Source organism: Phoca vitulina, unplaced genomic scaffold (genome assembly GCF_004348235.1).
Source record: "Phoca vitulina isolate PV1807 unplaced genomic scaffold, GSC_HSeal_1.0 scaffold20, whole genome shotgun sequence".
In the NCBI taxonomy this organism is placed as follows: Eukaryota; Metazoa; Chordata; class Mammalia; order Carnivora; family Phocidae; genus Phoca; species Phoca vitulina.
This window is the reverse complement of record NW_022589723.1, coordinates 41219750-41244059: the sequence shown is the minus strand read 5'-3', so window position 1 is coordinate 41244059 and position 24310 is coordinate 41219750. Positions and strand designations below refer to the sequence as shown.

The following is a 24310-nucleotide window of genomic DNA, read 5'->3' as shown; positions in this document are numbered from 1 at the left end:
TATAAAGATGTGGTGTATATATATATATATATATATATATATATATACACACACACACACACACATATACATATACACACAATGGAATATTGTTAAGCCATAAAAAAGAAGGGAATTTTGCCATTTGCAATGACGTGGATGGAGCTAGAGAGTATAATGCTAAGCAAAATAAATCAGTCAGAGAAAGACAAATATATGATTTCACTCATATGTGGAATTTAAGAAACAAAAGAAATGAGCAAGCAAAGGGAAAAGAAAGAGAGGGAAAGAGGGAGAGAGAGACAGACCAAGAAACACTCTTAGTTATAGAGAATAAACGGATGGTTACCAGAAGGGTGGGGGCTTGGGTTAAATAGGTGATGAGGATTAAGGAGTGCTGTTCACCTTTTAAAAAGCCATCATCTCCTTTAGTTTTTACTGATTGGCTTTGGGACAAAAATACATTTGGTCAGCCCTGTTACGGATTATAAGTCTCTTTCAGACCTTTTCTATGGATACACTTGCTCCTTATTTCTTGTTTTTTCTTCTGGGAGAATTTTTAAGATTATATGCCTTCTCTTGATCCTGCAAAGCCAGGCCATATGCTGACAGCCTCCCTTTTGCTTTCCCTAGGGTGGTGCTAAATGATCAAGTTTGTGTGGTTTCTCCCAGTCCTGCAGAGCTGGGCTGGCTTTCTGTGCATGCTCACTAGCCATCTGCAAAGGTTTCCTCTCACTCCTGTCAGGGCATGCATACAGAACTGGTCACAGGCTGAGGGGGTATATGTGTGAGGTGCACAGAGCACTGGGATTACTGTAGGCCAGTTGGGATTTGCCCAGTGTCTTGTGGGTGAGCTTCCTAATGGAGTCTGCAATGTGGTTAGTAGGATTCACTTTTCTTTGATGTCTTCCAAGAGCCCTTGCTGCTCTTCGCCCAGCAGCCACACTCCACAACCCAGACACGAAGCACACCTTAATATTCTGGATGGGGCTAAAAAGAAATGGGTCTTTTTGGCAGCATCCTACACAGCTGGGAAAGTCAGGCTCCCACTAACATGCTCTCACTTTACCCCCAAGGAAGAAATCACACGCCAAGGTCTCTCATGACACTGAGCTGTGCCTCTTTGTAGTAGGGTTGATACTAATAAAGTTAAAGGTTTCATCTTGTCCTCTTCATTGCATCCGATCTCAGATTTTTTGCTTCAACAGTGTGCTGAAACTTCTCTGTTGGGACTCCTGAAGTGGGTGATTGTCCAAATTAGTGTTCTTTATAGGGAAAGATGATAGAAAATGCTTATCCCACCATGTTAATGATATCAAAGAACTCTCATTTATTTCTTGTTTAAAATTGGTTTGGTCATTCTCCCTTAATTTTTTAAAAGCACTTTACGATCATCATTTAGTATTTCATGAAAAAGTTTACCGCAGTTTTAACTGAATTTTATTTATAGTTAAACTTGACATCTTTAGTCTTCCCAATCATGAACATCATGTAGCTCCATATGTTTAAACATTGTTTCAGTAGGGTTTATAACTTTGTCCAGAAAAGTCTTGTTTTTTTTTAAAGACTATTCTTAGGCATAGAATAGTTTTTGTTGTTATTCAAAATTACACTGAAATTTATTCCTTTTTTACATTTCTAATTAGTTGGTCACTGGCCTAGACAGTATTCTGGTAAATGGATCCTGTAACCAGGAATTTTATTGGATTTTCTTGGATTTTTCCATGTAGACAAGCATATTATCAGCAAATATATTCAACTTTCTCTCTTGCTTATCTTTTTCCCCAAGCATAATTTTATTAATATTTAAATATAATCTACTAAAAAAAACTTTAAAAAGTACAAAAACAAAATTTCATAGAGATTCGATTTAATGTGAGGGGTGTGCTTGCCTGTTCATAAGTTCATTCCAGTCAGGAACACAGGAGGATAAGGCTACACATGTTAGGTGTACTACTGAGCCTATTTCTTGTTTGTTTTTAACCATGTCAAGATTGAGAATCCTAGTTCACACAAATAGGTAGTTGTGAATGGTAATAACAGCAATATGCTCTTTCTACTTAGCAATGGAGATTCATCTTTAATCTTTCTTTTTAATTTTTTATTGTTAGGTTAATCACCATACATTACATCATTAGTTTTTGATGTAGTGTTCCATGATTCATTGTTTGCGTATAACACCCAGTGGTCCATGCAGAACGTGCCCTCTTTAATACCCATCACCAGGCTAACCGATCCTCCCACCCCCCTCCCCTCTAGAACCCTCAGTTTGTTTTTCAGAGTCCATCTTAATCCAAAATGCTGATAAACTTAATGTCTTAGAATAATTCCTTAGTGTGAATGATGAACTGAGCAGCAATAACTCATCCTATTCTTCAAGCTACAAGTTTTGATTCTGCGGTTTGAAAAAACAAATGGATCTTTTATCCAAATATTTTCCTTTAATGATTCAAATTTCTCTTCTGGAAAGTAATGATGAAAGGTTTGAGACAAAGAAGTGAGATGCATCACTATCTCTAATTTTATTTCCTTTAAACGGTCTTCATTAATAATGCTCTCTTCAATGTGTTGCAACAAAGTTGGGAATATACAGTAGCTAGGGTGATTACTTTTAAGTCTTGCTTGCCACAACAATAATGTCTTTTGGAATCCTAGAATACGTAAGATATTGAAATACATTATTTCCCCCCATTCTTTCGAATTTAATTCATTAAGAATGCCAAAAACGGCATTTAAATACGCCAATTTTGTTACCCAAATGTCATCTTCAAAAATATTTGTGAAATGAGATTGCTTTTCAATAAGAAAAATGTAAATTTCATTCCTGAGTTCATATACACTGCTCAATACTTCTCCTTGAGACAACCTATGAACTTTTGTATGAAACAATAAGTGGGTATGGTTAACTCCAATCTCTGAACATAATATTTCAAGAACTCAGCTGTTCAATGAGCTTCCTTTAATAAAATTAACAATTTTCACTGCATTTTTCAATACATCCATTAGAATTGGTGGAATTTCTTTGGATACCAAAGCTTCTTGATGAATAAAACAGTGATTCCAAAGATTACTGTTATGTCTTACATCTAACCATTTTTCAATAACCCTGCTATGTTTTCCAGTCATATTTGCTGCTCCATCACTCAAAATTTCTTTACAATTTTCCCAGTTTAATTTATATTGACCAACAAAGCACTTTTCTAATTCAGTAAATAAATCTAGTACAATTATGTGTGAATTTCAACTTAAACAACACACAGATCCTCTATAAAATCATCTTGCCACACATACCTGACATAAAACAAGAGTGTTGGACAACTTAAAATATCAGCGCTCTCATCAAGTTGGATTGCAAAACCTATCCCAGACTGCAGCTGTGCAATAAGCATCACCTCTAAATGTTTTGCGATCATACAGATTTGACGAGATACCGTATTGTCACTAAGAGGTATAATTCTTAATTTATCAGCGGACTTATCATCAAAAATTGTCCGTACCATATGCATACATGCTGGAAGAATAATTTTTTCAGCAGCTGTGTAAGCCATTTTTTCTTTTGCTATTCGATATGCAACCAAGTATGATGGGAACAAGTCTCTCTCATTCATGGTTGTGGACCGACTAAGAAATGGTGGGGATAACTCTATGCTATTTCTTTCCCTTTGGAAATAGTCTTCCTCATCTTCCTCCTTCACTTTCACTATCACTATGCCTTCCATCTCCTCGGTGGCCTGAGGAGACAAATCTGTGGTATGCCTTGACTCTGCAGTGTTCAGGTTCAAAGAACTGGCTTACTTAATCCCAATAGGGTCTGCCTACAGAGACTGTCCTTTTCATCCTAGGAGACCTAATTTTTGCTATCCCCTCAGCTAGGGCCCTCATCCAGCACCTGCTTTCATCCCTGCTTATCTTTCATTCAGGCATAAGGTCTAGGTATGTTAATAACATAACACACAGGGGCGCCTGAGTGGCTCAGTTGGTTAAGCGACTGCCTTCGGCTCAGGTCATGATCCTGGAGTCCCGGGATCGAGTCCCACATCAGGCTCCCTGCTTAGCGGGGAGTCTGCTTCTCCCTCTGATTCTCCTCCCTCTCATGCTCTGTCTCTCATTCTCTCTCTCTCAAATAAATAAATAAAATCTTAAAAAAAAATAACATAACACACAGTTATCAACCAGTCAAGATGGAGCACTGGCTTTCAACAATCTATATGGCTGTACATATCAGCCAGTTATCAGCACTGTCTTTTCCTACTACATTGAGTTGGCCAGACCCTCCAGGACAGTATATCAATGTTTCAGTATTAAATACAATGTTTGTTGCAGGTTTTTGGTAACCACCCTTTATTAGGCTCTTGTTCTTAAAACTAAATCATAAAAATTAGGAGTAAGTGTTGAATTTTATTTATGCCTTTTGTTTCTATTGATATTGTTTTTCTCCTTTAATTTTTTAAAATAGTGATTTATGTTAATTTATTTTTAGATGTTACAGTATCCTTTCATTCCTGTAATAAATATTACTTGATTATAATGCTACTAAATTTTAATTCTCACAACTGAAAGAGATATGTAATCCTATCAATATTTTTCAAAGGCGAAAAGGGAAGTTTCCTACAAAGGTTAATAATCTAGCTAAGTTTACAGAGTTACTACAAGGCTGATCTGGAATTTGAATTCAGGCCCATAACTATAAACCCTGTGGTCTTTTTTTTTTTTTTAAAGATTTTATTTATTTATTTGACAGAGAGACACAGCAAGAGAGGAAACACAAGCAGGGGGGAGTGGGAGAGGGAGACACAGGCTTCCTGTGGAGCAGGGAGCCCGATGTGGGGCTCGATCCCAGGACCCTGGGATCATGACCTGAGTCGAAGGCAGACGCTTAATGACTGAGCCACCCAGGTGCCCCCAAACCCTGTGGTCTTAATGACTGCATTATATTGTATCAACATCTGCTGACTGCCTACTGACTGCAGGAATTTAACATATATTATTTAATTTAATAGCCACACAGTCCTTTGGGGTGTGTCAATATCACACATTTTACAATAAGGTAACTAAAGCCCAGAGAGATCAATTTTTCCAGGGTCACACAAAGAGGTAGGAACAGTTGGTGGGGGATGGGCTAGATGGGTGTTGGGTAATAAGGAGGGCCCTTGTGATAAGCACTGGGTATTGCATCTAAGTGATGAATCACTGAATTCTACTTCTGAAAACAATATTGCACTGTATGTTAACTGACTAGAATTAAAAAAAAAAAAGAGGTAGGAGGTTCTGGGTCCATGCTTTTAACACTGCTCTCAGCTGCTTCCTGAAACACTTTCCCACTTATGGTCCAATTTTGACCCACAGCACACACAACTTTCAACAATCCTGTTTCTTTATAGTTCCTGGGAATGGAATAGAGCACAAGTTGGATGATTTAATTTATTCTAAGGCAGTTATTCCAACAGTCCATTTAGGAATCTCTAATGTCAGAAAAACTGAATTTCCAGGTATGTGGTGGGCGGGGGGTATACCTAGTAACAGCAAGAAATAAGTTAAGGTTTCATGAGTATTTTATTTGAAAAAAATTTTTTGCATCTTTTTTCATGATATCTTCTATGTTTATGTTAAGCAGAAAATAATGTTTTATATTATAAATCATGGAGAAGGAAAAGAATTTTCTATCTGTCTTACTTAGTATATAAGGTATACTGAGCTGAACTGAAGACAGCTAGCATCAAGGTCCTTATATGGGCAATTTTTCATTTTTTACTGTCACTATTTCCGAGAACCTAGATTTATATAAATGTGGTTAAAAACAGTAAGTGTTTACTCATGCATCAGGCAATCAATCACTAAGGTGAGCCCAAGACAGAATATTGCCAGAGAGGTAGCATGATGGAATACTGTCAGGTTATTATGGGCAGAAACTTCAATAATCACAACTCCTTACTGAGAAGTGAAATCACTCATGGCATATGCTGGGTTGAACAGGTCTTTTTAAGTGCTTATTTTAATGCTAGTTAGTTAATATACAGTGTCAGATTAGTTTCAGGTGTACAATTTAGTGATTCAGTGACCCCATACATTGCCCAGTGCTCATCACAAGTGCATTCCTTAATCTCCATCACTTATTTAACCAAACTCCCCACACCCTGCCCTTCTGGTAACCACCAGTTTGTTCTCTATAACTAAGAGTGTTTCTTGGTTTGTCTCTCTCTTCTCCCCCTTTGTTCGTTTCATTTCTTAAATTCCACATATGAGTGAAATCGTATCATATTTGTCTTTAACTTATTTCACTTAGCATTATACTTTCTAGCTCCACCCATGTTGTTGCAAATGGTAAGACTGCATTCTTTTTATGGCTGAATAATATTCCATTATCTATCTATCTATCTCACACTTCTTTATCTTCTTATCCATCAATTGATGGACATTTGGGCTGCTTCCATATCTTGCCTATTGTAAATAATGCTGCTATAAACATAGGGGTGAATGTATCCCTCTGAATTAGTTTTCTTGTATTCTTTGGGTAAATATTCCAGTAGTGCAATTGCTGGGTCCTAGGGTAGTACTATTTTTAACTTTCTGAGGAACCTCCATACTATTTTCCACAGTGACTGCATTCCCACCAACAGTGCATGAGTGTTTTTCTACACATCCCCACCAACACCTGTTGTTTCTTGCTTTGTTGATGTTAGCCATTCTGACAGGTGTGAGGTGATATCTCATTGTGTATTTGCATTTCCCTGACAATAGGTGATGATGAACATCTTTTCATGTGTCTGTTGGCCATCTGGATGTCTTCTTTGGAGAACTGTCTGTCCATGTCTTCTGTCATTTTTAATTGGATTATTTGGTTTGGGAGCTGTTAAGTTGTATCAGTTATTTTTTTCCTTTTTTTAAAAATTAAAATTCAATTAGCCAAGGTATAGTACATCATTAGTTTTTGATATAATCTTCAATGATTCATTAGTTGAATATAACACCCAGTGCTCATCATATCACATGCCCTCTTTAATTACCATCACCCAGTTACCCCATCCCCCTACCCAATTCCCTTTCCGCAACCCTAAGTTTGTTTCCCAGAGTCCAGAGTCTCATATGGTTTGTCTCCCTCTCTGATTTCCTCCCATTCAGTTTTCCCTCCCTTCCCCTATTGTCCTCTGCACTATTCCTTATGTTCCACATATGAGTGAAACCATATGATAATTGTCTTTCTCTGACTGACTTATTTCACTTAGCATAATACCCTCCAATTCCATCCATGTTGATATAAATGGTAGATATTCATCGTTCCTGATGGCTGAGTAATACTCCATTGTATATACGAACCACATCTTCTTTATCCATTCATCTGTTGAAGGACATCTCGGCTCCTTCCACAGTTTGGCTATTGTGGACATTGCTGCTATGAACATTGGGGTGCAGGTGCCCCCTCTTTTCACTACATCTGTATCTTTGGGGTAAATACCCAGTAGTGCAATTGCTGGGTCATAGGGTAGCTCTATTTTCAACTTTTTGAGGAAACTCCATACTGTTTTCCAGAGTGCCTGCACCAGGTGCATTCCCACCAACAGTGTAGAAGGGTTCCCCTTTCTCCACATCCTCACCAACATCTATTGTTCCCTGTCTTGTTAATTTCATCCATTCTGACTGGTGTAAGGTGGTATCTCATCATGGTTTTGATTTATATATTTTAGATACTAACCATTTATCAAATACGTCATTTGCAAATATCTTCTCCCATTCTGTAGATTGTCTTTTAGGTTTGTTTCCTTCATTGTGTAGAAGCTTTTTATTTTGATATAGTCCCAATAGTTTATTTTTGCTTTTGTTTCCCTTGCCTCAGGAGACATCTAGAAAACAGGTGCTACAGCCGATGTCAAAGAGCTTACTGCCTGTGCTCTCTTCTAAGATTTTTATGGTTTCAGGTCTCACATTTAGGTTTTTAATCCTTTTTCAATTTATTTTTGTGTATGGTATAAGAAAGTGGTCCAGTTTTAGTCTTTTGCATGTTGCTCTCCAGGTTTCCAACACCGTTTGTTGAAGAGACTCTTTTTTTCCCATTAGATATTCTTTCCTGCTTTGTGGAAGATTAATTGACCATATAACTGTGGGTTTATTTCTGGGTTTTCTATTCTGTTCCATTGACCTAGGTGTCTATTTTTGTGTGAACAGGTGCTCTTCTACACTATTATCTATTTACTTATTTACTTTTAATTGTAACAGAGATATACTCAACAAGTAACTTTATTAGTGAAAAACTTTAACAATCTATTTTTAATTTTATCAATAGTATTATCGTTTTAGCAAATACATTAAGATTACATAATCATGGTCCTACTTCCAGCTCTCAAATATCATGTTCACAACACTTCTTGCTTAATGTAACTGACATACCTTGTTGAAAACTTCTTTATCAACTACTTTACCACAAAGTATTTTATAAATTACCTTTCTTCAAAAGATAGTATTAAAATAGTCTTTTGCATAGGTATGGATAAAAACTTCAGTATAAAAATTTTTAATCATTTTTTTGCCTCCAATGTTTGAATAAAATTGACACTCTAGGGAAGTATACTTTTTTATCAAATGGCTTTGAGTATCTTCCTTTAGCAATATTCTAAGGAAAAGTGTTTAATCACAGTAGATAAGCATTCACCTAGCCAGATGAATAGTGAGTTTGGTCATCATGCTTAGCTCTCATGAGGCATATCATTATCTCCTTACTTCTAAGAGGAAAAAACAACCACCAAAAAAAAAAAAAGAGTGGGTGGCTGGGATTTAGTTAAAAAGTCAGCTTTGGTCTAATTTTCTGCAGTTCTAGTCAAAGAACCAAATAATAATTTTCTAAATAAGGACCTGCACTATGCTCAGTCAGCAAAGAGAGACCTCAATCTTTTTAAAAACTAAATCCTCCATATGTGATACTTTTCTAAGTAGAAGACAACATACTGTTTTACAAGATTTGCAACATGGCTTGATATAAAACAGGTTGATCCACACACAACTAGATAACTGGAACAGCCATTTCCCCAAATCCTGAGGTAACAGACATTATTATTTTTTTTTTTTATTTTTAAAGATTTTATTTATTTATTTTTAGAGAGAGTGTGTGCACCTGTGTGAATGGGGAAAGGGGAAGAAGGAGAGAAGCTGACTCTCCACTGAGCAGGGAGCCCGATGTAGGGCTCAGTCTCACCTGAGACCATGACCTGAGCCGAAATCAAGAGTCTGACACTTAACCAACTGAGCCATCCAGGTGCCCCATTACAGACATTATTTTAATATCTTTCCATCCTCTTACATATTTTATTTTGATAATGTGGTTTAAAATGATACTAGAAGGACTACTTCATTCAAAAATGGCAAGTAAGGCAATGAAGATAAGCCCTCCCGGTGAAACCAAAAAAAGGTAACATTTAAAAATATCCTTAAATGAATTAAAATTACCAGAGAGAGAACTGTAAGTCAAAATCCAGGAGGAGGTGAAAACCAAGAGACAGAAGCATAGCCCTCAAAGCTGCTTTTGCTAATCTATGAGAAACATTTACAGAATGACACAAGGTAAACCATTCCAAGCAAGACTCTTAAAAATTTCATCCTTATGATAAGCATGAAATTGAAACTGGCGAATCAACCTACTTGTGGCCTATGTTCAGGACACCGATGTGGCCTTGGGAACCTTAGAATTTGAACTTGGATTAAGATGGTTCCAGAAACACTGGTACTCTTATCACCTAACAAAAGTAAATGAAAATATTTCCAGATGAAGGCAGCATTATATTAGGTCTCAAATTATTCTTAAAAATTGTTCAAATACAATAACCCCAAAACAAATGTAAATAATTTTAAAAGACTGAAATTATACAATTTATCTTCTCTGACCAGAACAGGAGGAAATCTAGAAATTTCACATATATGTGGAAATTAAACAATACGTTCTTGTACAACCAATGGGTGAAATAAGAAATCACAAGGGCACCTCAGACCTGTTGGAATGGCTAAAATCAAAAAGACAAGAAACAAGTGCTGGTGAGGATGTGGAGAAAAAAACCCCTAGCGCCCTGTTGGTTGGAATACAAACTGATGCAGCTACTGTGGAAAACTACATGGAGGTTCTTCAAAAAATTAAAAACAGAATTACTGTATGACCTAGTAATTGCACTACTGGGTCTTTACCCAAAGAATATGAAAACACTAATTCAAGAAGATCTATGCACCCCTGTGTTTACTGCAGCATGATTTACAATATCCAAATCATGGAAACACTCCAAGTATCCATCAATAGATGAATGGATAAAGAAGATGAGGTTAAATACACAAAATGGAATATTACTCAGCCATAAAAAAGAATGAAATCTAGCAATTTGCAACAACATGAATGGATGTAGAGGGTATAATGCTAACTGAAATAAGTAAAAGAAAGAAAATACCATATGGTTTCACTCATCTGTAGAATTTAAGAAACAAGTGAACAAAAAAAAGTAGAAACAAACCAAAAAACAGACTCTGAAGTTAGTGAACAAACTGATGGTTAAAAGAAGAGAGGTAAGTACAGGATGGGTGAAACAAATGAAGGAGATTAAGAGTACACTATATTGTACATCTGAAACTAATGTAACACTATATGTTAATTACCCTGGAATTAAAATTAAATAATTGCCAAAAAAAAAAAAATCACAAGAGAAATTAGAAAATACTTTGAAATAAATGAAGATGAAAACACAAATATACAAAACTTATGGGATTCAGTGAAAGCAGTGCTCATAGGGAAATTTATTTTCCTTAAAAAAAAAAACCAAAAACCAAAGACCTCAAATCAATAATTTTATGTTTTAAGGAGCTAGGAAAAGAAGAGTAAACCACAGCCAAACCATACTCTTTTGCCAACCTAAAACTAAAGGAAATAAAGAAAATTAGAGTGGAGATAAATAAAAAGAAAAATAGAAAAATTGAGAAAAACCAATGAAGCCAAAAGTTGGTTTTTGAAAATATCAACAAAATTAACAAACCTTTAGGTAGACTGAGGAAAAAAGAGAAAACTGAAATGACTAAAATCAGAAATACAGTAAGGATGTTACAATATCCTTAAAATAATAAAAAGGATTATTAAGAGTTTACTATGGTCAACATGTACTAGGATATATGCCAACAAGTTAGATAACCTAGATGAAATGGACAAATTCCTAGAAACATGTAAACTACTAAAACTGACTTAAAAAGACATAGAAAATCAGAATAGATCTGTAACAAGTAGAGTTTGAATCAGTAATCCTAAACCTCCCAGCAAAGAAAAATCCAGGACCAAACGGCTTCACTGGTGAATTCTACCAAACATTTAAAGAATTAACACCAATCCTTCTCAAACTCTTCCGAAAAATAGAAGTAGAGGGAATATTACCTAATTCATTCCATTAGGGCACTATCATCCAGATACCTAAGCTAGACAAAAACATCACTAGAAAACTGCAGACTAGTATCCCCTGAATATAGATGCAAAGTTAACAATTACAAGTAGCACTCAATGAAAAATTAAGGGGTTAAAAAGGAAACATCATAAGAAAGAAACTGGAAAAACAATAGACAATGTAAACATACACTCAAAGACATAAAATACTGAGATTATCAGAGATAGACTATTGACATAATTATATTTTCTGTGTATAAATAAAAGGTAAGTTTGAAAACATCTGTAAAGAATAAGAAATTTTAAGAAAGGACATAGCAGATTTGAAAAGTAGGCTTTCTAAAGAGAGAAAATAAAATACTGTGATTAAAATTAAGAAATTAATGGACGGTTTTAAGAGCATATCAGAGACAACTGGAGAGAGAATAAAGTACAAGAACAGAGAAACTAGGAAAAACAACTGTATTTATAAACCTTTGACTTATGATAGAGGAGATACTAAAGAACAGTAGGGAAAACTGGTCTTTTCAATAAATGGTGCTCAAGAAATTCAGCATCCAGCTGGGAAAAAGAAATGAAATTAAACCTCTGCCTCACAATAAATAGAAAAATTAATTCCATGGGGATAACAAACTAAAAGAAAAAACTATAAAACTTCAAGATGAATATATAGAAAAAGATCTTCTTGACTCTGGAGTAGAAAAATAGTTTGTGAAGAAGAGCAAAAACTATTAATCGTAAAATATTGATAAATTTGTCTATATTAAAATTAAGAACTTCTGTTCATCAAAGGAGCCAAAAGAGAGTAAAAAGACAGCTGAATAATAGGAGTAAATACCTTTAATACATTTGAACAAACTAGAGCTGTTGTCCAGAGCATACAAAGAATTCCTACAAATTAGTAGAAAATTGGGCAAAAGATTTGAACATGCAAGTCAAAAGAGAAGAAATTCAAATGGCCAATACATATGAATAGGTGCCTAAATCTATCTGATAACAGAGATTCACATTAAAATTATACAACTTAATACCCACAAGATTAGCAAACATTAAAAAGTCTGGTAATGCCAAGTGTTAGAAAAGAAAGGAGCAACAGGACTTTTATACTTTCCTGGTAGTAATGTGAATTGGAAAACAAGTTAGCATTATCAAGAAAATTTAAAGATATACATACCTCATGACCCAGGAATTCCACTCCCTAGAGAAATACTTGCACATGAGTATCAGGATACATGTTTAGAAGCATACTTTTTCATAAAAACAACCCAAGTGCCCATCAATGGCAGAATGAAGAAGTTATCATTGTAGTAAGTAGTAAAACAACACAGTATAGAGCAATGAAAAAAAACCTCTACAACATAAATTCCTAAATACATAATCTTGATAGAGGCAAGACACCAAATTACAGACAGTAGCATTCCATTCCATAAAGTTTAAAACCAGACATGTTTAAACTAACATATATTATTTACGGACATACTCTTAGGGGATAAAACGATAAAAGTAAAATAAAGTCAAAGTAATAGTTTATCCAAATATTAAGAGAAAGGTATGAATGGCAAAATAAATACGGGTGGCCAGAGGGCTCTGGGATGCTAGCAATGTTCTATTTTTCAATTAATCACTGGGATTTTTGCTGTTATAATTATTCATTATTCTGTGCAAGTGTTAATTTATATAATCATAATAGAAAATACCACAAATTGTGTAGAAAATGTTCCTATAAACTAGCACTGTCAATATTCATCAAGTTTTTATTTTTATTTTTTAAAGATTTTATTTATTTATTTGACAGAGAGAGACACAGTGAGAGAGGGAACACAGGCAGGGGGAATGGAAGAGGGAGAAGCAGGCTTCCTGCGGAGCAGGGAGCCCGATGCGGGGCTCGATCCCAGGACCCCGGAATCATGACCTGAGCCAAAGGCAGACGCTTAACGACTGAGCCACCCAGGCGCCCCTCATCAAGTTTTTATAACAAATTTATTTGCTTTTAAGAGAATCCTTTTCAGGGGCGCCTGGGTGGCTCAGTCGGTTGAGCATCCGACTCTTGGTTTTGGTTCAGGTCATGATCTCAGGGTTGTGGGATCAAGCCCCACGTCAGGCTCCATGCTCAGCGGGGAGTCTGCTTGAGATTCTTTCTCCCTCTCCCTTTGTGCCTCCCCCTGCTCACTCACTCTCCCTCAAATAAATAAATCTTTAAAAAAAATAAAATAAAAAAAAAAGAGTCCTTTTTATAAAGAAGCCATAATAAGTGATTTCAGATGAGATGACTACAACAGTGTGTTTTTATAAAGGCAAGCCTCACCATCTGAAAAATAATATAAGCTATTTTGAAGTCATTATCTAATTGTTTTGTTTTACTGAGATATAGTTAACATATAATAAAATGCACATATTTAGGTGTCCAGTTTGATGAATTTTGGCAACTGCATACATCTATGTAACAACCATCTAAAACAAAATACATAAACACTCCTTCCTTTATGTTCTTTGTTTCTTTTTTTAAAATACAAACCATGTATAGATTAAACCTTTGTCAGATTCTTGAAGTAACAATGAATTCCATTTTTCTTACACTCATCTTCTAATACACACTAGCTGAAGAAGGTATAAGAAACATTTTCATTTTACTTTGGACTACAGGATATATTTGTCACCTTCTGACAAAATATCGGTGTCCTATAAGCTGTATACATTTATCAACTGTCATGAATACATAAATAGAGAACATAATAACGTGAGAGGATCAAAATCAGAGTTTTCTATGATAGAATTCTTCAACTGCAGAATTCCAGCTGAAAACAAGAGAAGCAAAACCAAATGAAACCATGAAATTTGGAAGACAGGCAGTGTCTAGCCAGACCTGAACACAATTTTCTGAATACAATTAGATTGAAAAAGCTCTCAGGGATGACTGGTTTATCTCCTCTGAGTCTAGGCATGTGTTAAATAGCCACAAACCTCAGTTGGCAAAAAAGCAGGAAAAAAAGGGCAGGGTTGGGAAGAGCTTGTACCTTTCTACCTTCCACAGTTATCTGTTGGTGGAATTTTGCAAGATAAATTTCAAAAACACTGAAACATGGCAGGGTTTACTAAAGGTATCAAAAAGTCAAAGATTTGACATCTCTCAATTCAGTTCAAATTATGATTGCTGTCAGCTACGTGGTTTGCTTATTCAGCTTCAAGAGAATCACAGCTGAATCTCTAAGTTTGGCAGGATTAAAAAAAAAAGTCAGAAAACGCAACTGGAAAAACTCCATGTCCAATCCATCTGCTTAAACTGTTTACTTATACTAACAGCACACAAATGTCTCATGTTACTGATAAACCACAGAAAGCTTCTGGGATGCTGTTACTATCCAAATTCAAATGTAATGTTCATCATCACAGAGTAATGAGAAAAGTCAATGAAAATACAAATCATGCTCACTTGGGTCAAATTTAATAAAATGGCACAAACAAGGAAAATGCCTTTGCATATATAAGAATGTTTTAGAAACTCTTATTTGAAATAATTAAACATTTCTGCAACAAAAGGGTCTTTGGAGCAATTTCTTTAACTTGAATTTTAAATGTAATTTCATTGTGAAACATACATACAGAAAAGTGAGAAAAATGAGAAAACATATAAGTACAATTTGAAGAATAATTATAATTTGAGTATTGTATATAATTGCCATCTGGTCAAGAAAAAGAAGACTAGAAGCACTCAAGAAGCCACCTACATAAATCTTCCTGATCACATCTCCCTCCCACCTCTCTGAATAATCATATCCTGATTTTTATGAGAAATATTTTCTGTCTTCTTTATAGTTTTCCCTTCTATGTGTATATTCTGAAACAATATAGGTACTTTTGTCTTAGACTTTATATAACTGGAAATATAACAGTGTCTGTATGTATGTACATGTTTGTATATATACACATGTACACATGTACATATATTCATACATATTTTTTTTTGGTGACTTGTTTTGCCCACTAAACATTCTGAGATACATCCATGTTGTTACCCATAGCTGTAGTTCATTTTTATTGTTGAATAATATTCCATTAGACAAACATACCATAATTTATATATTTAGCTGTTGATGGATAATTGGGCTTTTTTCCATATATGGTAATTATAAAAATGCCACTGAACATTTGTATATGTGTCTCCTGGTACATATATGAATTGCTGTCTTAGGGTATAGACCTACAAGGAAAATATGATGTGTATGCTTGCAACTTTAGTCAATAATAACAAACTGCTTTCTAAAATGGTAGTACCAACTTATATCATCACAGTGTATGAGAATTCCATTGCTCTAGATCTTTGCCAATAGCTGGTATTTTCAGTCTTTAATTTTTGCCATTCTGATAAGTGAATCATAGCATCACACTGAGTTTTTCGTTTGGAATTATCTGATGACTAAAGAGATTGACACTCTTTGCATTTACTTATTGGCTATTTAGATTTCTTCTTTTGGAATGCCTATTACCATTACCTTACTGGCTATTTATTTCTTTTTCTTATTAACTTGTAAGAATTCCTTATATACTCCCAATTCCACTTCTTCATGAGCTATACATATAAAGATCTTCTTCCATTCTATTGTCTTTTTACTGTTTTTCTGGTATCTTTTGATGCATAAAATTTCTGATTTTTAATTCAAATTTATCAGTTCCCTATAGAGCTAATTTCTCTTGTGTCCTTTTCTTGTCTTGGCAAAACCCCGAAGTGAAGAAGATATTCTTTGTTATCTCCTAAAAGTTTGTTTTTACTTTTCACATTTAGGTCCCTTTGAACTTAACTTTTTGATTATCATGATGTAAGGTGGGGTCAAATTTTATTAAAAAAAAAAAAAAGAATATTCAATCATTATAGCATCATTTACAAAAGGGACCATACTTTCCCCTAATGCTTTATAGTGCTTCCTTTTTCTATACATACATAACTGCCTCACATCGTGCATTAAGCATACTATATATGAATTTAATTAATTATATTACATTCTTTTCTGCCATTTTTGTTCCAACAACACATTATCTTAACTACTGCAACTTTATAATAAGTTTTGATACCTGGTAGAGCAAATCCTCCCATATTACTGTTTTTCAACAGTGTTTTGGCCATTATTGGTTCTTTGAAATTCTGTATTTTAACTTTAGAATCTGCATTTCAATTTCAAGAAAATAAAGTTTCAATTGCAAAATATAAAGAATTTTAATTGTGAATGCATACTGAATCTACAAATCAATTTGTGATGAAAAGATATATTACTATAGTGAGGGTTCCAATCCATGAACATGATTTCTTTACTCCTAGATACTTAGTATTTTGATGATGATATAAATAAAATTGATTTTTATATACTATTCTTGTATCCTAGTAGACCTGTTAAACTTACTAGTTTATGATATTAGCTACACTTTTATTTTAGATACAATCTGTGAGATTAAGGAAATTGCATTTTATTCCTTGTTTACAATCATGAATTGATTTGATACTGAACTTACCAAATGCTTCAGCTGGATCTTTTGAGATGATCACGTATTTTTCTCTTTTCTTATATTAATATAAACTCTGATTGATTTTCCAATATTAAACCAAACTTGAATATCTTGAATAAATCCAATTTTGTTGTGATATACTATTCTTTTTATACATTGCAAGATTTTGTTTGCCAAAATTTGTTTAGGAATTTTGAATCTAAGTTCATGAATGAGATTGGCTTGTAATTTGATTTTCTCCAGTTTCATGATAATGTCTGTAGATGTAGATTTCTTTTTATTTTCACTGTTTGGGCTTCATTGGGCTTCTTGAATCTCTGGGTTGATTGATAAGTTTTAGAAAGTTCTAAATGATAATCATTTCAGGTAACTATTTTTGCCCTGTTCTCTCCTCTCCTCGTGGATAATTATACATAAATTAAACACTTCACTATATTTGATATGCCTCTTCTAATCTTTTCTGTATTTTTCATATATTCTCTCCATGTTTTAGTCTGGATTCCTTCTTAGGGCTTAGAATTTACTTATTTTCTCTTCAGTGGGTTTATTTTGCTGTTATGTGATGTATAGTTTTCTTAATTTTGATTACCAAAATGTTCAGTTCTTAAATTTCTATTTTCTTTCAAATGTGCTATATCTTTTAAAAAATAATTAATACTTATATCCTTGAACATAGTAAGCATAGCCCCTGTTGGTCCGTTTCCACTGATTTTTATCCATGTTATCTTGCTCCTTTATATGTTTAATTACCTTTCTCTGTCAGACATTGTATTTGAAACTTATTTTGTTGAAGTAATTTGAGACTTAGGTTGATATTATCTTCCTTCAGAGTAGATTTCCCATTTGCTTCTATTAGGCACCTGGAGGTATTAGCAATCCAAGATCATTTTACTTTTTTTTTCAGCAACTGTGATTTTTTTTTTTTTCAGCCATCCAGATGATCTGAAGTTGAGCTGTGGTCTGTGCAATGACTGGCATACTTCCAATCTACCCTCTCACCTAGTGCAGCCCTTTAAGATCTCAACCCATAACATGGGGGTTTTGCCACAGTCCCTACCATTGATAGTCCTAGACTACAACATTTTTAATCCACAAGTTCTGCAACAATGTCAAAAATATTACTCAGCTTCTCATCCACTTCTTTTGGATCACCAATTGTACCCAGCCCCAAAATGCCATGTGTCCAAATCTCAGCCCAGTAATTCTTCACTACTTTGTTAGCAATTCAGTTCCAGTTTGTATTTTGTCTAGCTTTATTAATTGGCATCAGTAGGAGAACTGCTCTGATTTACCTACTCTGTCCATAACTGTAGATATTTTCAAGCCTTTTATTTCCTTCAAAGATAAGAAACATAGTTTTATGATCTGTAACTGGTATTTACAAAAAAGCCTTGCAATTCTAGTTTCTGCTTGCTATTATTCATAATGATTTATTTACTTTTGCACCCCCTTTTTTGGACTGTGGCTATTTGTTCTTGTAAAATTATTTGACAGAAATTATCTGAGGCCTAGGATAAAGGTATCTTCTTTAAGTGAGGACTTGCATTTCCTTCTGCCAGTTCCTAGGGATACCACTAATCAATCTGGGATTACTTTAAATTCAATTCCCCATTTGAAATGATACAGGTGATGTGAATTTGGGCTGCAAGTCTACTCCAGGGCTGGATTATAGTTATAACTTCTGCACTATGCCAAGGTACTTTCTTTGCAGTCTCTGAGAACGAGGTAAGAGGGTTCATGATTGTATCACAGAATAGGTTATGGTGGTCTTACCTTTGTAAACAGAAAACCTATTAGATGTCATACCTTAGGCAGCCCTTAAACTTTTACTTTTGTTCCCCATCCTATGATGCTTGCAAATCATAACTCACATTTGCAAGCCTGGCAAATGCTCTTGGGGGATTCAGTTATAACTGAATACAACTTCCTAAATTCTTGGTTTTTCTTTGGCCTGGTAATTCTTCAATTTCTTCTTAGCAATTTGATGCTTTTAAGAAAGTTACTTTAAATTTTTCCCAGTATTTTTATATGTTTTTGATGGTAGAGTGGGTGCAAGTACCCTAGGCCGCCATATTTCCTACAGAATTGGGTGGAGTTTGTTAAAAACTGTAACATATGCAACACAGCTTACAGACTCTTTATTTCTAAACAGAATCTGAGAACCCAAAAAGTCAGAAGGGACCTGACACAAATGGTAAGTACTGCAATAGGCATGTTTCCTCAGTTTCCCGATCTCTTTCATTACAAGAGTGTTTTTGTGCATCACAAAGTTTAACCTGTTAGCTCTAAAGTAGTTCTCAGAACTTTAGAAAAAGTATCTAAGGAAAACTGTATCAAAGCACTAACAGAAATCATCAGTGTGTTGAGATCTCAATTAAGAGGGTAAAGACCTCAAGACTGATCTCTCACCATTCCTCAGGGAGTGCTTGCCCAAGTTCCACCAGGCCCACCCTTGTCACTTCTAGGCTGTCTTCAAATCCTTCACTGGGTACTTGGCTTTGGCGCTAATGATTTTGTTACTCCAGGCAGTTTTCCAAACAAAAATGAATGGTTATTTACAATTTCTAGACTGAAATCATAAATATCAGCTGAATTACACTGAAATGTCAGTATAACTCTATGAACAGAATTCCACATAAAGTGAGTCTGTCTTGGCTAGGTAAAAGGGATTTTCGTTATAAAAATAGCAAAAGGATCTTACTGTAGGTAAGTTTAGACTCTCAGGTGGTCCTGCAGAGTATACTCTGAGGACAGCTTTACAGCAAGGTTTCTGACACAGACCATTTAGACTGGAGCCAGACTACATTTTTCTCCCCAAAATTATAAGGAATCAGTGGTATTCCAGTAAATTGTCCCTTTGTGAATGAAATAACTTTACTTAAGATTTTCATACTGAATACCTTTCTTATACAGATCATTTTACCTTTTCCTCAAAAATTCTGTGATTACTTCAATCTAAAACAATATTCATGAGATAAGGTGCACATAGTGGTATCTTCAAGTAAATCCTTTTTAGTTCAAACACAAATACCCTTTATAAAAATAATCAGTATGTGCTAATTTTAAAATAGAGATTTTTCCAAGGTATATCAAACCTCCAAACATTTCCATCTAGCACATGTCTGACAATTACCAGTTTCTGAACTCTCTGACACTCTGAAAGGGATGTGTTATCCAGAAGAACTGACTCTTTGTGGCTCTGCCACAATGCCTCAGTGAATATGCTGCTCTCAGTTCCTACAGAGGATTGCACTGTCTGATGCCAAAATGCAGCTGAACACTATCTTGTGAAGCTGGTCATTCACATGCCTGAGAACCCAGTAATTCCACCCCTGAGGCATATGCCCTAGACAAGAGCAATGATTCTCAAAGTATGATCCTTGGGCCAGCAGCATCAGTGTAACCTGTGAAATACAAATTCTTAGGACCCACTACAGACCTATTGAATCAGAAACCCAAGGTGGGGTGTACTTTAACAAGTCCTAAGTGATTCTGATGTAGACTAAAGTCTGTGGAGAAATTTGTTCATTTGCTCTGATACAAGAATGTTTGAGCAGAATCGCTCACTTTCTTTTCTCTTTCACACACACAAACCCATACACATTCAACCCTGAATGAATTCAATCCTGGAAAACAATGTCCGTGTCAGGAAAATGGATTAAAAAACTGTGTTATTAACACAATGAAGTACTCCCTCACAAGAGAGAAAATAAGTGAAAAACAGCTACACTTATAAGCCTAAATAAAACTTAGAATCCTAATTTTGATTGAAAAAAATCACAGACATCTACAGTATGATATTTTATATAAGTCAAATACAAGCAAAACTAAATATTACTTAATACATTTATAAATGTGATAAAGAAATAAAGCTATTAAAAAACAAATAAAAGATATCCCTTTAATACTGTATAGTATTTCCTTCAAAGGGAGTAGGGATGGGAATGGGGGTGGAAGGATCACACTGGGAACCACAGATGTGCTGGGAATAGTCTAGTTTTTAAGTTGGGTGGTGAATTCACAGCTATTCATTATATTTAGGTTATTTTTATCACTACATTATTTTGTGTATCTCAAATATTATAAATTTAAACCCAGAAAACAAAAAACAAAAAAATGCAGATAATAAACAAAGATGTCATTACATCAGATAGAAAAATTAGAAACCAACTAAGTGATATAAATTGCGTAAACTGTGATATGTTCATTTGGTTACAAGGAATTTTTAAAGACATGAGAAAATATTTATGATAAAATCAGCCGGATAAACTAATGTGGGAAGTGTACAATAAAAAGATAAGAAAATGTAATAAAATGTCAACAGTGGGTATTACAGGGAGTTTATTTCTTTTTTGTATATTTAAAATTTTCTATACTGAATAATAAATACTTTAAAAATCATTAAAAATTTTTTTAACTATCACAAGAACATTTAATGACTCTAAGTCATTAAAAAAACTGCCAAATTTTCTGTTGGAAACAGTAAGGAAATTGGCGCTTTGTGGAAATCTGGTTGTGATTCATGAGTTCTATAATTCAAAGTCTTACATTTTCTGCCATAAAATTGTACACCTTTATTACTGTGATTCCATTTAAAATAATTTTGTTTTGTTTGTGTGGCAAAAAATATGACTGATCCAAAGATCATATTTTTGCTATTGAGGATTTCAATTAAAATGACTGAAAACAACATCAGTTTAATTAAGAATGAAAGGAAAAAACATTGATCAGTGGTTGACCAGCTTCTGGAAACACAGAAGAAATGCATAAATGAGAGTCAGTCAGTCTTATGGTCCTATGTCCTGTCACAGTGAGAAAGAACCACAAATATAAAGGCCAAGCAAGGCAAGAGATTAGCTACATACCTTTTTTTCCAATATTCTAGTGATCTCGCCTAGGGTCCGATCTAAAGCAGAAACTTTATTGTTTGCCCATGGGCCACTGTCTTGTACTTGTAGTTGTTTTAGAAGATCTTTAGCTAATCGCTGAAGCCTTCAATACAAAATGAAAGGGAAGAATGACTTTAATGAATTAGACCATAATATTTCATTTTCCTAAACATTTTGAAACAAAAGTTACTTTCATGATTGTATTAGAAACTGCTTCACAGAGCAGCTTTGAGGAGCAACAAACAAACCACTCCTCAGGCTGAGACTACTTTATATTCATGAATACCAACCTAGTTCTCATGGCACAAAATAGAATTAGAGGACAGTACTGTCCATCCACAGGATTAGCTAGAACAACAGCTACCATCAGTTTCTGTGTGACATTTAAACTAGAATAAAATTGCAGATGGGGAGAAGGTGAGACTATAATGGCAGAGAAAATGAGTATAAGAAACTCAACAGGTTTTCATATTTTGATTTAAGTCTTCAGGGTAGGCTTGGATATTATGTTGTAAGCCCTGTAAACTCTCAAAACGTCAAACTCCGGGCGCCTGGGTGGCTCAGTCGTTAAGCGTCTGCCTTCAGCTCAGGTCATGACCCCAGGGTCCTGGGATCGAGCCCCGCATCGGGCTCCCTGCTCCACGGGAAGCCTGCTTCTCCCTCTCCCCTCCCCCTGCTTGTGTTCCCTCTCTCACTCTGTCTCTCTCTGTCAAATAAATAAATAAAATCTTTAAAAAAAAAATAAAAAAAAAATAAAAAAAAATAAAATAAAAAAAACGTCAAACTCCCCATGTTTCAGTTTACAAGCCATTTAGGGATTGCCTGCCACTGATGATGTCATTTACTTAGCAGAGCAATTATTTGCTTTTCACCAGGACATAACACACATTACTTAGACTGTGGGATTCTTTCCTGAGTGAAGTGTAATATTTCTTTGTAGCCCTTCCTTCTTCTGTTTCATGTACCTCATTCTGAGCAATCCTCTTCTCTCCACTTATTTGCTTAAGTAGCCCACCAAAAGATATTCACCAGACACATTCCCAGATCTCTCCAATTCTCCCCTATACATCATTCCCGTTGTCTCACTTCCATTTTTACCCATGATAGATTCTGTAGGCCATCATTATAGTCACTTTCTGGTAAACATGAAATATTCCCTTTCTGTTGTTCTGTTTGTCACTCCCACTAGCCAAACCCCAGCAGTGGTAATAGTCACTAAGGTTTAACTCTTTCTGTAGGCCAGCACCATTCTCAGTGTCTTGATGTATTAATTTATTTTAGCTGGATAATCTCTGATCTTGGTATGACTACACATTCAGGATCTTACTGAATCCATCTAGTCTGCTCACTCTCCCACTCTCCACAAAGACTTGCTCCATACATTATCCATTCTCTTCAAAACCCCATCATTTCCTTTCTCCCTCTTGCTTTCAAAAGAAGATCTTACACTTCAGAATGAAAATGGAACTATTGGAACAAGAAAATTCTCACTTTCTGCCACAAAATCTACAAACCTATCCTATTTCACCCATATTCTCCTTTGCTTCTCCTGTTACAATCAAGGAAGACTGATTCCTCCCTTGTAGGGCTAATCCTGCCACACAGACTCTGTATATGAAGTCTTTCTGGATCAAAATCACCCTCTTCTTCTTCCCCTTCAGTGTCTTTGCAAATACTCTTCATTCATTCCTTCTGAAACGTTTCCCTCAACTCCACATTATCTAGAAAATTTCTACTTACCCTGAGTTTTCAGCTCAAACATTACTTTTTCTGATTTGACTAGTCTTTCAAATTGCTCCTCACAAGTCTTTCCCATGCAGAGGTTTGCAACAGAATTTTCTGCAATGATGGGAATGTTCTATTATCTGTAGTGTCCGCTATGGTGGCTGCTAGCCAACTGTGGCTATTACACTCCTGAAGTACAGTTAGTGTGACTGAGGAGCTGAATTTTAAGTTGCATTTATTTATTTACTTATTTATTTATGAGGGAGTGTGCAAGTGGGGGAGAGGGGTGAAGGGCAGAGAGAGAATCTTAAGCAGGCTTCCTGCTCAGCGCAGAGCCCCTAGCGGGACTTGATCTCACAACCCTGAGATCATTACCTGAGCTAAAATCAAGAGTCAGACGCTTAACCGAATGAGCCACCCAGGTGCCCCTTGTTACATTTAATCTTAATAATTTAAATAGCCACATGTGGCTAGAAGCTATTATATTGAACAGTGCAGAAGCACAGTCTTAACTTTATGAAAGAGGGCTCCTGTCTACCCGTTCACTGCCTTATCCACAGCACCTAATATGCTACCTCTAACATAAGTGCACTCAACAGATATTTAATGATGAATGGACTAAGAACTAATTTCTTCTTCACTTTAATCTTAAAAATATCCATAACTTCATTGGTTACAAAATACATTAATGTACATGATCTTATGTAATCCTATGAAAACAATGTCCATTAGTATTATTCCCATTTGAAAAATGAAGAAACTAAGGCTCAGACAAATCCAATGACTTTCCCAAGGTCTCACGACTGGTAAAAGTTACTACTAGGACTCA

At 35.1% G+C, this 24310-nt stretch overlaps 1 protein-coding gene across 13 annotated transcripts in view; it reads right to left on the bottom strand.

Annotated features, from left to right (window-relative positions):
• Positions 1–24310, bottom strand: part of SCAPER (S-phase cyclin A associated protein in the ER) — a 528946-nt gene that overhangs the window by 225659 nt on the left and 278977 nt on the right. For all 13 annotated transcript variants that reach the window (XM_032417309.1, XM_032417312.1, XM_032417306.1 and 10 more), the window contains one exon: positions 21733–21859. In XM_032417309.1, the coding sequence (XP_032273200.1) occupies positions 21733–21859 (127 nt within the window). The remainder of the gene's footprint in view (positions 1–21732; positions 21860–24310) is intronic.